Genomic DNA, 14811 nt, shown 5'->3' with positions numbered 1-14811 from the left:
AAACTAAATATGAAAAGAAAAGCATGAAAAGAAACATCTTCAATGTACCAAACGTCTTAACTAAACTGCTCTAACTAAAAACAAAACATACAGCACATTCTCCTGAACCTAATGAACTAATACAAAATATCAATCTGAGTGTTGTATATGTATATCGCGCGACTTACTCACCCCTACACCTCTCCGAGGCATCACTTAAACATGTCAGTTAACTGGACAATTTCACAAGCATTGTTAAATCGCAAACTTTAGACAAGAGCATTAAACAAGCAAAACACATTCTCTCAGACTAGCCCTCGCAAGAGAGACTGTCCTCACAGAGACTCACAGAAAGAATAAGAGCAAGAAGTGGCGAGAAGGAAAGAGACAGAGAGAGAGAGAGAGAGAGATCGCCATTGCAGTTTGGGCAGTTTTTAAACGCTACGCCAACCAGCGATTGGTGGCGCAAACCCAGCGTCAGCGGCCAACGTCATCAGCACGAAATGCGGATCCTCCAATGCCGTTCGTACCTGTAACACATGCATGAAATGACACACCCACATACAAACGAACGCACACACTTATCCAAAATACGTTCTGCAAGCGAACGTTACAGTAACCTACCGATTGCGGTGGTTAATACCACGCTAGAGCCCCCTCCACGCGGCGCGCCTATGCCCTGAAGTGGAGTCTATTCACTGAATGGTGCGTCTCCCACAGAGAAGACCCCCGAAATTGGCAGATCAGTGTTGTGCATTCTTTCCTCCAAGAGAAGCTGGAGAGCAGGCTTTCGCCCTCCACACTCAAGATTACGTGGCTGTCATCTCCGCTCATCATGATGCAGTGGCTGGCAGCACCGTGGGAAGGCATAACCTCTTCATCCGGTTGCTAAGCGAATTAATCCACCCCACCCCCCTCTCATGCCCTCTTATGATTTCGCCCGCTGTCTCACAAGCCTGCATACAGATCCCTTTGAGCCACTTGACTCAGTATCTTTAAGATTTCTGTCCCTGAAGACAGCTCTGCTGGTCGCGTTTACATCTATTGAGAGGGTCAGGGACCTAGAGGCATTTTCGGTCAGTGATTCGTGCCTGGAATTTGGGCCAGATTACTCTCATGTTGTCCTAAGACCCCGCCCAGGATATGCGCCGAAGGTTCCTACCACACCGTTTAAAGCCCAGGTAGTGAGCCTGCAAGCGCTGCCTCCGGAGGAGGCAGACCCAGCCCTTTTCTTACTTTGTCCAGTTCACGCTTTGTGCATTTATCTGGACCGCACTCAGAGCTTTATATCATCTGAGCAGCTCTTCGTCTGATATGGCCGTCGGCAGCAGGAAAGTGCCGTATCAAAACAGAGGTTGGCCCACTAGATGGTGGATGCCATCTTCCTCGCTTACCAGAGCCAGGGTGAGCCGTGTCCCCCAGGAGTGCGTGCACACTCCACTCAGAGCATTGCATCCTCTTGGGCGCGTGCATGCGGCGCCTCTCTAACAGACATCTGTAGAGCTGTAGAGGGACACCTAATACATTTGCAAGGTTTTACAATCTGCGAGTGGAGCCGGTGATTGGTGATTGAGGAAACAACTCGGTTAAGGTGTTGAAAGAAGCTTGCTGCGCCATTCTCCCTAACATGGAGATACGTGCGCTTTTTCATCTGTCAGTAAAGTTCCCCGCTTAGGTAAGCCCTGCAGATTCCTACAGAATCACTTGCTGGCCCATTAGGTTGTAGGTCTGCCCGCTGTACAGCCCGCGTTTTGGGTATAGGTGCCTGCTATGCATGATCCCATATGCTTATTCAGCCACGGTGTAGTCCCCCCTCACAGGTGGACCCGTGTCTTCCCTCTCCGCTAACCATCTTATTATATGTGTAATCCCCCTTTTCAGGGCTAGTCCATATATTTTGCCATCATATCTCCCCATTGGGTAGCAGGTGGCCTCCACAGCGTCTTCCCAACGTACTGTCGTACTTTTCTTATCTAGACGCTTGCAGCTCCCGAAAAATATATCTAAATCCATAAATCTTTGAAGTGGGATAAGTAAGGGCCAGGGATCACGTTAGAAGACCACGCCTCTCTATGATGCAGGAGCGCTCACGCTATGCCTGGCTATCCTCTCATCGGAGGCGAAGGTAAGGTGCAGTCATTATGGCGTTTTCCAGACATTTCCCCATACATGCATTAAATCCACTTATTGAGGAGCCAGTCAGCCAGCTCACAAGATGGCTTCCAGTCCCAAGTCTGTTCCTGCTCCTGAAAGGCAATCTCCAGAGCTGCTAGATCCTCCAGTGCTGCCAGATCCTCCAGTGCTGCCAGATCCTCCAGAGCTGCCAGACCCTCCAGTGCTGCCAGATCCTCCAGTACTGCCAGACCCTCCAGAGCTGTCAGAGCTGCCAGGGCCACAGCGAGAGTTGACGCCGCAGCCAGCGCCGCAGCGAGAGTCGACGCCGCAGCCTGCGCCGCAGCCAGAGTCAACGTCGTTGCCCAAATGCCACTGCCTGAGCTTCCCAAGTGGCCACCGCCTGAGCTTCCCGAGTGGCCGCCGCCTGAGCTTCCCGAGTGGCCGCCGCCTGAGCTTCCCGAATGGCTGCCGCCTGAGCTTCCCGAGTGGCCGCCGCCTCCTAAGCTTCCCGAACGGCCACAGCTCCTTGCCCTGCCGGTCCCAGCCCGGCTCATCGCCTTGCCGGTCCCAGCCCGGCTCCTCGCTCTGCCGGCGCCATCCAGACAGCTCACCCGACTGGCGTCATCCAGACTCCTCGCCCTGCCGGCGTCATCCAGACTCCTCGCCCTATCCAAGCTCCCAGACTCCTCGCCCTGCCGGCGCTACACAGACAGCTCGCCCTGTCGGCGCCACCCAGACAGCTCGCCCTGCCAGCTCCCCACAAACCTCCAGCCCTGCCGGCTGCCCACAGTTCTCCAGGTCCTCCGATGTCTCATGATCCAGGGCCACTGCAGCTCCACGCACCAGGCCCTCCGCAGTCCCACGCTCCGGATCCTCTGCAGCTCCACTCTCCGGGTCCTCCGCAGTGGTTAGGAAATTACAACAATCTATGAAAAGAAAAAAAGTATGGCAAATGAAAGCGAACTGATGTCGATGTCTAGTGTATATGAAAAAAATATGTTTTTCCCTACCGATAAACTTCCAGAGAACGATTAATGTTTTTTTTTTTCTTTTTTCAATGTCATATGGTTCCTTTTACAGCATTGATGTTGTAATGTAATAAAAATATTCATTCATTTAGTTGTCCAAGTGTAAAGCAAGATGAAAAGCTGTTTACAAACACGTGTCGTCAGAATCAGCAGGCCAGCACAAAAACTCCATTGAAAATACTGGAGTGAAATAAATGTTCATATTTTAAAGACATGGCGGGAAGAAATGAATTTAATGCAGTGCTTTCTGTATATTATGAGACCCACTTTATATTGTATTTCAATCAGGCAGTGAAGATTGTTTATTTTTAAAGAAAACCTTAAACGTGGCGATATTGTTATGGCATACAGTTCACTAGAAGTGCTCTAATTGAAAATGAAAAATCCTTCTGCATAATACCCTGTTCTGTTTTAGCTGATCAATATTAATGCTTTATCTTGAAAAAAACAAAACAGCAGGTTATGCCACAGTATTACACTTTACTCAAGGCCAGGACTCATGAAAAATGTGTTGCTTGTTTGTTTACAGTTCATTACATTCTTGTACCAGTAAACTCTCCACCATTCAAATACTCTCCTCTCATAGATCTCGCAATAGGGAAACTCCTACAAATGTGTATGTGTAAAGTCACAGCTAATATCGCTAATGTTTCACTCAGTGTCTTTAATAAATCCTAAGTGCTTTGTCAAGATCACTCAATGTCGTCGCTATATTATATCAATATATTGCTAATAGTTTAGTCAGATTGTGTTCATCCATAATTGGCATTTACTGTGCAGTAGATCAGAGCACAACATTAAATCTTTGTATTTTCAAAGAGATTCAAACTGTAAAAAATGCAGGTTTTAAATAATGCATTGATGCTGTCCCGACCCAAATCTGTTAAATTATTCATTCATTTATTTTCTTGTCAGCTTAGTCCCTTTATTAATCCGGGGTCGCCACAGCGGAATGAACCGCCTCAGTTGAGTTAACCTTTACTAATTTAACTAGATTGAACATAAAAACAAGTTGTCCACCTCCAAAAAAACTACAAAACTCAAGAATTGTATTAATTCACCTCATTTTAAATTAGTTTGAATAAGCTAGGAATCTTTTTGAGTTCCTATTATTGTCACTATAGATAGAGAGGCTTTGTTCAAAAATAAAACAGAAACTAACATCAAACAACATTTACATCTTGCAAATGTAGGCAAATTAGGCTAAGACATGAATGTGCTGTTTGTTTGATCTCCTGTTATTTGGGGGGAAAACCCATGACTGTTATAAAACACGGAAAAAGTTCTGTCAAAGCAGAACTTCAGCACAAACCAAACACCAACAGAACAATTTTATTTACAAATAATATAACAAATACAGGGCTGAAACTGAAACTGCCCTTTACTGAATCATTTAAGTAGCTTTAATAAAAATATGTATTCAGTGTAATGAAGGGCAACTTGTTGATTTTGTATGTAGTATTTCTAAATACATTTTATTTAGCTTTATGCTTTATTCTTCATTTTGCAGGATCTGCAGTACAAAATGCAGCTGCCAGAGTTCTTACCATGTCTAGAAAATATGATCATATCACCCCAATTTTATCCTCCTTACACTGGCTGCCTGTTAAGTTTCGTATTGATATTAAAATATTACAAAATTTTAAATAATCGAGGTAATCTGTTTATCTGACCAACCTTCTGTCTCGCTACAATCCAACTCACTTCTGGTAGTACCTAGATTTGCAAAGGAGGTCGAGCCTTTTCATGTATGGCTCCTAAACTCGGGAATAGCCGTCCTGATAATGTCCGAGGCTCAGACACATTCTCTCAGTTCAACACTAGATTAAAGACCTATCTTTTTAGTAAAGCATACAGTCAATGCAACACATAATGGTATGATGCATGAATGTGCCCCACACAGGTTTCTGCATCTTGTTTATACACATTATGAACAGCAGCTACCAGGTTTTTATTCTCTTTTCCACCATACTCAACCTGAGACCCCCAGAGATTATGCAGTGCCATTGATGCAATCCAAGACCTGTGAAGGGATGATCCCAAGGTTTCCACAATCCCGGACCAGGCCGTATCCTGAGCAGCTGCTGTGGTGGTCATGGAGGAGTAGAGAGCATGAGACTGATTCATGTGAGACTCCAAGGACAGACGAGTCTTTGATGTCCCCCCTGAAATATTAGCCCCCTTTTTATTTTTTTCCATTATTTATTTCTTCAACACATTTCTGAACACAATAGTTTAATAACTCATCTCTAATCATTGATTTATTTTCTCTTTTCCATGTTGACAGTAAATAATTGTCACAATAACCAGCAATCGTTCTCAAGAGATTGCTGGTTCTCACACTATAACCATGGACTTCACTTCCCCCTTTTCCTGGAATACATATTCATACATGCACTTCGCCCAGACACCCATGCTTACTCATCTAGACTGATTACACTCGCAACACCTGAGGACTATCAGAGACTGATTGCATTCACTACATAAGCCACACATTCACGCTCTCAGTTTGCCGAGTCTTGTTTATCCTGTGATGATATTACAACGCATTTACCCTGTCTTGTTTTCCCGTGTTTCGACCCAGCCTTGTTTATCCTCATTGTCCTGTTTAGCCGCCTGCCTTACGACCTCTTGCCTGTTGTATGATTATGATTCTGGACTGCCTGTACATACCTGTTTGCACCTGTATTGATTATTGCTTGCCTGATTACGATTAAACCTGCATATTGGATCTTACCTCCAGTTGTGTGTGTCATCCCCCGCCGTTACAGAAGACTCCGGCCAGTGTGATGGATCCAGCGGCAATAAAGATCATGCGTCTTCGTCAGGAAGCACGGTCCATTGAGGTGTACGTAGAGGACTTTATAAATATGGCCCATCTCACAAAAATAAGTGAGTTATGTTTAATGATTTTAACTGCACAATCCCCACTGGGCATTAGCATATTATATTGATCTTACACTACAAATGAGTGGTTCCCCCTTCACCGTAGGCGAGGTGGAGAAAAATCCTAAATATGTTTTTTTTTTTTTTTTGAGGGGGGGCAAAGAACAGCAAGACCTGCTGGCAACGGGGATTGCGACTCATTCCACACAGCCAGCTCACAAGATGGCCACTCCCAGTCTGCCAGCTCACAAGATGGCTTCCTGTCCCAAGTCTGTTCCTGCTCCTGAAAGGCCATCTCCAGAGCTGCCATATCCTCCAGTGCTGCCAGATCCTCCAGAGCTCCCAGATCCTCCAGTGCTGCCAGATCCCCCAAAGCAGCCACACCCTCCAGTGCTGCCAGATTCCCCAAAGCAGCCACACCCTCCAGTGCTGCCAGATCCTCCAGAGCTGCCAGACCCTCCAGTGCTGCCAGATCCTCCAGAGCTGCCAGACCCTCAAGTGCTGCCAGATCCCCCAGAGCTGCCAGATCATCCAGAGCTACCACTGCCAGAGCTGACACTGCCGCAGCCAGCGTCGACGCCGCAGCCAGCGCCGAAGCCAAAGTCGACGCCACTGCCTAAATGGCTGCCGCCTGAGCTTCCCTAATGGCCGCTGCCGCCTGAGTTTCCCAAATGGCCGTCGCTGCCTGATCTTCCTGAATGGCCGCCGCCTGAGCTTCCCGAATGGCCGCCGCCTAAGCTTCCCGAACGGCCACAGCTCCATGTTCCAGACCCACCGCAGATCCATGCTTTGGGCACTCCGCTGTCTCATGATACAGAGCCGCTGCAGCTCCACGCTCCAGGCCCTCCGCAGCTCCACTCTCCGGGCCCTCCGCAGCTCCATTCTCCAGGCCCTCCGCAGCTCCATGCTCCAGGCCCTCCGCAGCTCCATGCTCCAGGCCCTCCGCAGCTCCATGCTCCAGGCCCTCCGCAGCTCCACGCTCCAGGCCCTCCGCAGCTTCACGCTCCAGACCCTCCGCAGCTCCACTTTTCAGGCCTTCCGCAGCTCCACTCTCCAGGCTTGCCTCAGCTCCACACCCCAGGTACGCCCCAGCTGCATGGTCCTGGTCCTCTATCCCTCCCCCTGTTCGGCCTCCACTCCACCTCCCGCCTGAACTGAATTTGGAGCATCTAGAAGCCACTCTTTAGAGGGGGGGCTATGTCACGATAACCAGCGTTTGCAGCCCCAGTTGTATGTGTCATCCCCCGCCGTTACAATAATATTAGACTAGATATTCTTCAAGACACTTCTATACAGCTTAAAGTGACATTTAAAGGCTTAACTAGGTAAATTAGGGTAACTAGGCAGGTTAGGGTAATTAGGCAAGTTATTTTATAACAGTGGTTTGTTCTGTTGTAGACTATCAAAAAAGTTGTAGACTATCAAAAAAAAAAAAAAAAAATAGGTTTAAAGGGGCTAATAATTTTGTCCCTAAAATGGTTTATAAAAAATTGAAAATTGCTTTTATTGTAGGCAAAATAAAACAATTAAGACTTTCTCCAGAAGAAAAAAAATATATATTATCAGACATACTGTGAATATTTCCTTGTCCTGTTAAACATCATTTATGCTTTTTTTAAAAAAAAGGAAAAAAATCTAAGGGTGGCTAACAATTTAAGACTAAGACTTCAACTGTATATATCTAGACTAGACAATCCCACTTGCTCACTGTAGACCTGTGCCATATGATTTGTTCCATTATTATGTTTTTTCAACATTCTCTTGCTTTGGCAAAAACATTTTTAATAGATGATGCAGGCGGTGTTTGATTGAATGTCTACTGTCTGGATGTTTGCCTGAAAGGATTATTTCTATAGGATAGGGCGAGGGTAAGGAAATTAAAACAATCCATGAAAAAAAAACTGCTTTAAAAAGCTCAAGTGTGGCAAATGGAAGTGAACTGATAACTTGTAGGCTGTTTTTCAGCAGCTTATTAAAATCGTGAACTATTTTAAGAGTTCCCACTTAGATATGCGTAGCGTTAATAGCAGGTTTGGCATGCTGTCCTGGGAGAGAGCCCTGAGCTCGGAGATACTTAAGCCAAAGGCTCCCGCCCGGTCAATAAGCAAATCAGGGGATCTGAGATTATGTAGGTCTCGAGAGCTCCCCCTTAGAAAAGGGAGGAAAAAGAGGAGATGGGATGGAAGGGGGGGGGGGATCCTTCCAACACGAAGATAGAGCAGTATGGAGAAAACGATCCATTTAGAGTAAGCTTGGATCACTCTGACTGGATTATTACTGATTACAGATGAGCAGCCAGCCGTACTCAATCATATCATGTGCTCCTCTCGAAATTAGTTTGTGAAAATTCACTTTGGACCATTCTTCCAACCTATAGTGTATATGAACAGCTCATGTCTTTACCTACCGATAAACTTCCAGACAACGATTAATGTTTTTTCTTTTTTCATTGTCATACGGTTGCTTTTACAGCAATAATGTTGTAAGGTGATAAAAATATTCAATCATTTAGTTCAAGTGTAAAGCAAGATGAAAGCTGTTCACACACACACACACACACGCACACGCGTCGTCAGAATCAGCAGGCCAGCACAAAAACTATATTGAATATACTGGAGTAAAACAAATGTTCATATTTTGAAGACATGGCGGAAAGAAATGAATTTATGCAGTGCTTTCTGTATATTATGAAACAAACTTTATATTGTATTTCAATCAGGCAGTGAAGATTGTTTATTTTTAAAGAAAACCTTAACCGTGGCGATATTATTATGGCATACAGTTCACTAGAAGTGCTCTAATGTGGTTACTGAAAATGAAAAATCCTTCTGCATAATACCCTGTTCTGTTTCAACTGATCAATATTAATGCTTTATCTTGAAAAAAACAAAACAGCAGGTTATGCCACAGTATTACACTTTACTCAAGGCCAGGACAAAACATGTGTTGCTTGTTCGTTTACAGTTCATTGGGTTCAAATACAGTACATTCTTGTACCAGTAAACTCTCCACCATTCAAATACTCTCCTCTTATAGATCTCGCAATAGGGAAACTCCTACAAATGTGTATGTGTAAAGTCACAGCTAATATCGCTAATGTTTCACTCAGTGTCTTTAATAAATCCTAAGTGCTTTGTCAAGATCACTCAATGTCGTCGCTATATTATATCAATATATTGCTAATAGTTTAGTCAGATTGTGTTCATCCATAATTGGCATTTACAGTACAGTAGATCAGAGCACAACATTAAATCTTTGCATTTTCAAAGAGATTCAGACTGTAAAAAATGCAGGTTTTAAATAATGCATTGATGCTGTCCCGACCCAAATCTGTTAAATTATTCATTCTTTTTTTTTCTTGTCAGCTTAGTCCCTTTATTAATCCGGGGTCGCCACAGTGGAATGAACCGCCTCAGTTGAGTTAACCTTTACTAATTTAACTAGATTGAACATAAAAACAAGTTGTCCACCTCCAAAAAAACTACAAAACTCAAGAATTGTATTAATTCACCTCATTTGAAATTAGTTTGAATAAGCGGGGAATCTTTTTGAGTTCCTATTATTGTCACTATAGACAGAGAGGCTTTGTTCAAAAATAAAACAGAAACTAAAATCAAACAACATTTACATCTTGCAAATGTAGGCAAATTAGGCTAAGACATGAATGTGCTGTTTGTTTGATCTCCTGTTATTTTGGGGGAAAACCCATGACTGTTATAAAACACGGAAAAAGTTCTGTCAAAGCAGAACTTCAGCACAAACCAAACACAAACAGAACAATTTCATTTACAAATAATATAACAAATACAGGCAGGGGCGTAGCACCAAATTCTCGGCCCTGTACCCCCTCAATGTCAGTGGGCCCCCTACACATTTTTAAAAAATTATTTGAATATAAACATGCACAAATAGTGTTTTAATCTATAATCAAATCAGATTATAATAATGACTGGTTCTTTCATTCACCACCATTGAGTGCTGCTTCTGCTGGTATGTCGGAACCATTGGTTGTTTCTGAAACTGGTTAATGTTGGCAACCTGACGTTAGCTGGCCTGGCCCATAATTTACTTACAGCAACAAGCAGCCTGGTTGACAAACTAAGCTAAAGATTTAACATTAGCATACATACATTGAAGGGCTCGAAATTAACTTTTTTACTTGGTAGCACTGATGCTCCCAACTTCAAAAAGTTAGGAGCATCCCAAAAAATTTTGGAGCACCCATTTTTTTTTTTAGTTATGCGCCGATCCTGATTCTTAATGGCCGATTTTGATTAGCATACGTACATCTCAGAGATGTCTATTTGACGTCTGCATTCACATCTGCAAGACATCTACAAGACGTTTCCTATCAGATGTGAAATAGACTTCTGTTAGACATCTTTAAGATGTTTGCGATTCAGAATGAGTGTAAAACTGACATCAAACAGACGTCTGCCAGACGTTTGTGTACAGCAGGTGCTTTCCAGATCAAGAGATCTTTAACAGACATCTTGCAGACGTATACAGACACAAAATATCTAATACAATGGCATTTCAACCTTTATACCATTAAAAGGGATAAATCAAGTATTTAATTTCTTATATTAGTATTACTTAATTGTTTAGATTTTAAAAGGCACATTAACTTCTTTCACATTTACACATGGATCGATAATTGCAAAAATTTGAACATAAACAGCTGAAAAAATTTATTGGAAATAAAAATTCATTCTCTGTCACAAGGGGGCGCTTTAGGAGCGCTGAAATATTATGTTTTCCCTAGTAATGACTGGCCCTCTCCCTAGACGGGGCCCTGGGTAGTCAGGTCCACTTTTCCCCCCACTACCACGCCCATGAATACAGGGCTGAAACTAAAACTGCCCTTTATTGAAACATTTAAGTAGCTTTAATAAAAATATATATTCAGTGTAATGAAGGGAAACTTGTTGATTTTGTATGTAGTATTTTTAAATACATTTTGTTTAGCTTTATGCTTTATTCTTCATTTTGCAGGATCTACAGTACAAAATGCAGCAGCCAGAGTTCTTACCAGGGGGGTATTCTAGAAAGCTGGGTTAACTTACCATCTGCTAAACCCTAAACTCTCCGTTGATTTACCCAAAACCTGCTTACCGCGAGTATGTTAGTTCCAAAACAGGTGGTAAGAGTTAGTTAAATCAACCTCCTGAAGATAACCGCGGGTTAATGCGCGTGCACGGCACACACCTGAAGGCATTTTCAGTAGATCGCCGAATTCACGATAGAAACCATAGAAAGTCACGGTGAGAAAAAAAGGGCAACGCACTTTACAGAGGCAGAGCTGGAGGTTTTAAACACAGAGATTACACATCTGCTTCAACGAAGGAAAGAAATATAGAATAAGAAATAGATAAGAAAATAAAAAAATAAATAATAAGAAAGTTTATTAGTTTGTTAAATTACACATGCCACCCTCCATTTTATTGTAATGATAAATTAAACTACTCTTTAACATCCTTTTTGAGTATGTTGTGTAACCATTCATGCATTTATTTTTCTTGCCATTAATTTCTTAAGGCCACAATATGTGTATTGACTAATAAGGCTTATAGAAATTGTAATCTTTCTGGAGCTAGAACTCTGTCCAAAGTCATTAAACACAGAATATGAAAAATATGTTACACGTTGAAAGGTGTTTGTATAAAGCAGTGTAAAAAATCATTCATTTTATTTCAGGAAATGAAGAAATGAACAGAACAAACTATTTGATTAAACATAGTTTTTTGACGAATTATATATTTTTTAGCACTCTTCCATCTGTTTTGTCTGCTTGGGTCACTGAGATTTCCTCTGGGTCAGGCTGCAGGTACGTGTCATTGTATAAGGCAGAAAAGGGTATCTTTTGTCGTCCAGCAAGTAACAATGTAGTGCCCAGTAATGATTCTATTTTATAATACAAATATAATAAAAATAAACATTTGCTTTATAGTTTTTTTTTTTTTTACTATATTTGTGTTATACACTTGAATCAATACTTACTGAAAATCAGCCATTTAGCCTCAACATATAGTGATGAGGTGGAGTGTGTGATGAGCTGGTAAGTGGAAGCAGTAATGAGTTTAATAGTTGAAACACCAAAAGATTAAGGACAGAAAATTAAGTTGTACCTGCACACTTATACTTTGGACAAATTTTATATTATCAGTGTCCTTTAGTGACTGATGGAGCTTTAAAATCGTCTGCAATTAATGCACACATTAGCATTTAGAAACCCTGAAAAAAATATTATATTAAAAAATGTAGGTGTGTGTGCGTGAATGTATATATAAGAACGACGTCCTACATCTTAAATTAAAGATATATTTTCCTACAAAAGACAAAGCTGCCACTTATAATATTATACAGAAATGTGAGGGTGCAGAAGGAGAGAAAAAACACAAGATCTGTAAGTGAGATTCGAACTCGCTCCGTTGTGCGCTCCGTTGTTCTTTATCCACGCACTGTCCACTACGCTATTGCCGTGCTCTGAATCTTCTGTGTAATGATACGCAGTAATGTATGACCAAGGAACTGTACAAAAGTGTAAAAAAACAGTTCAGTGCCAGGCATACTGTACAGGAGGTCATGCTGCCACATTGTACAGTTGCCTAAAATGCCCTGACGCGAATACAAAGAGCTGCACTGAATGTTTTTATGATAAGCGCAGACCCGCGGTTTGTCACATTTGATTTCAAAAAGGTTTGTTAAATACATTAACATTATGAATTTGGTTATGAAAAAAACTATGCACTTATAACCCTCTTACAACGAAAAAACCTGTATCTGTGTGTCCACTTCCATAAATATTCTCATCAAAAGAGCACGCAATGTTCAGTAAACTCTCTGAAACAGACAAACTCAGGAACATAGCAACTTTCTCTCTGAACATAACCTGCTCCGGGGCAGGTTATCTTCAGAGAGTAAGTTGCTATGGCTACTTAACATAACCAGAAGTTACCTCCGATTTTGGAACCAAAGTTGAGGTTATCCACCTACTTACTCTCAAACTTACCCGGGTATGTCACATAACCTGCTTTCTGGAACAGCCCCCTGATATGGTAGAGCAGTGTTTACACTAGTGTGTTTTTAAAAATAAAACACCGTTTAACAATGAAAACGCTTGGCATTTTTACTGCGTTATAAAGTAACAATCACTATCAAAACTATAAACTTTAAATCCTTTTCACATGACCATTCAATCACACTGGAAATGCATTCACAAGTGCTGTTGTTATTATTGTCATCTTCCTGAAGTGTAACGGTCATAGGAGAGGAGCTTGAAAAAAAACAAGTAACAATACGCAATAGTCCAGACGAGACAATCGAGGAGCAATTGTGGATAGTTATGCCTCCATTTTTAAAACTGTATACTTTGGTCTGTCTAAATTGTACGTGTCAACCCAGCATTTTTTTTTTTACCAATCTATTCCTCTAAAATCCCGTTTAACTGTTTTGCCTTGTTTTTCTTGATTTATAAATCTTTCATTGAAACAAATACATAGTTTTGGACCAAATAATTTGTTACTGCATTGAATTCACTGAGTTAAGTACAGTTATTTGCTTTTTAAGAGAACAGTGTACATCAAGATCTGTAATTTTGATGTAATGTTAATGTTTATATATGAAATATGTAGAAAAAACCCCCCAATAAAATCCACATTGTTTTGTACATATTTTAAGACTATGGGGGCCACTATTATTTTCAGTGATGTCAAAAGTTTGCATGCCCACTGCCGCTCATAACACACAACTGGGAATACACAATACTGATATGATGCATATTGTGCTGCTATTGCTTGTAATTTTCAGACAGACAAGGCCAACTGCTTGCAATGCTTCCTTCCTGCATCCTAGGAAAAGGATAAGAAGATATCTGGTCAGGTCCGTGTACGTTGCGTTCATTCGATTTTTGATTTTAAATTGAAAAACAAAATTTTAATAAAGATGCTTAATTCGTTTTTGTAAAGTAACATTGAAAGCAAAACAATGAAAAACACTGTTTTATTGTTACTGAACGCACAAATAAGATTAAAAAAAGGTTTGTTTGTTATTTTTCTATATTCGTTTAATCGTAGTTAGTGTATTATTCAATCTAATTATACCAAAAACAATAAATACCCTAAGTTCGCTGTATTTCATTATACCTATAACTAATCTGCCATGTCTAATTGCCTGCCTTTTTCTTCGGGAAACTTGTCCACACTTGAGCCATTTGCGCAAATTATTTCTAATAGTATACAAACTGGAGCAACATTTTCAGAGATCTCAGACATGCTAGTTCAACACGGTGCTGGTCGCGGTTGTTCTGAAATGAGTATCCGAAGGTTTTGTGGACAGCGCAACATTGTAAGAAGAGGACATACATCGGACTCCCACGTAGAACTGGCAATAGCTAATGCCATAAGTGAGGTAATGTCTATAATTCATTGTTTGGGTAGCTAATTACTGTACCAACAACACAAACATTTAATTAAATATAACCTTTGTGTCCTGATAGACAGGGCCAACATTTGGCAGAAAACTCATGACAGGATACCTGTCAGCAACTGGGATACGAGCAGGTGAGGGCAGAGTGGGACGATTGTTGAGGACAATTCAACAACCATACCATGAAGCACGATGTCATGTAAGTATGTGCATGTTTGATAAATAGGCTACAGTTAAAAATATTGGGTAGCTGTCCAATAAAGTGCACAGCAAATTTTGGTCTTTGGAATAAACTCCATAGGAGTTAAAATCAACTCAATCTGAGTGTACATGCGTGACCATCAAATTAACTCCAGTACAGAGTTAAAGTAACTCA

At 41.6% G+C, this 14811-nt stretch overlaps 1 protein-coding gene and 1 long non-coding RNA gene across 2 annotated transcripts in view; both read left to right on the top strand.

Annotated features, from left to right (window-relative positions):
- Nucleotides 1-3149: 3149 nt before the first annotated feature.
- LOC147842924 (uncharacterized) lies at nucleotides 3150-7500 on the top strand. Its single transcript, XR_015495345.1, has 3 exons — nucleotides 3150-3929; nucleotides 4094-5418; nucleotides 7274-7500. It is a non-coding gene; the product is annotated as an uncharacterized LOC147842924 (long non-coding RNA).
- Nucleotides 7501-14331: 6831 nt separating this feature from the next.
- LOC137496257 (uncharacterized) overlaps nucleotides 14332-14811 on the top strand; it is a 31586-nt gene continuing 31106 nt past the window's right edge. The window contains exon 1 of the mRNA XM_087260482.1: nucleotides 14332-14634. Coding sequence (XP_087116608.1) covers nucleotides 14533-14634 — 102 coding nt within the window. The 5' untranslated portion in view covers nucleotides 14332-14532. The remainder of the gene's footprint in view (nucleotides 14635-14811) is intronic.

Source organism: Danio rerio, chromosome 7 (genome assembly GCF_052040795.2).
Source record: "Danio rerio strain M-AB ecotype USA chromosome 7, GRCz13ab, whole genome shotgun sequence".
NCBI lineage: Eukaryota > Metazoa > Chordata > Actinopteri > Cypriniformes > Danionidae > Danio > Danio rerio.
The sequence above is the reverse complement of the archived record's forward strand: the minus strand, read 5'-3'. Positions and strand labels throughout refer to the sequence as shown.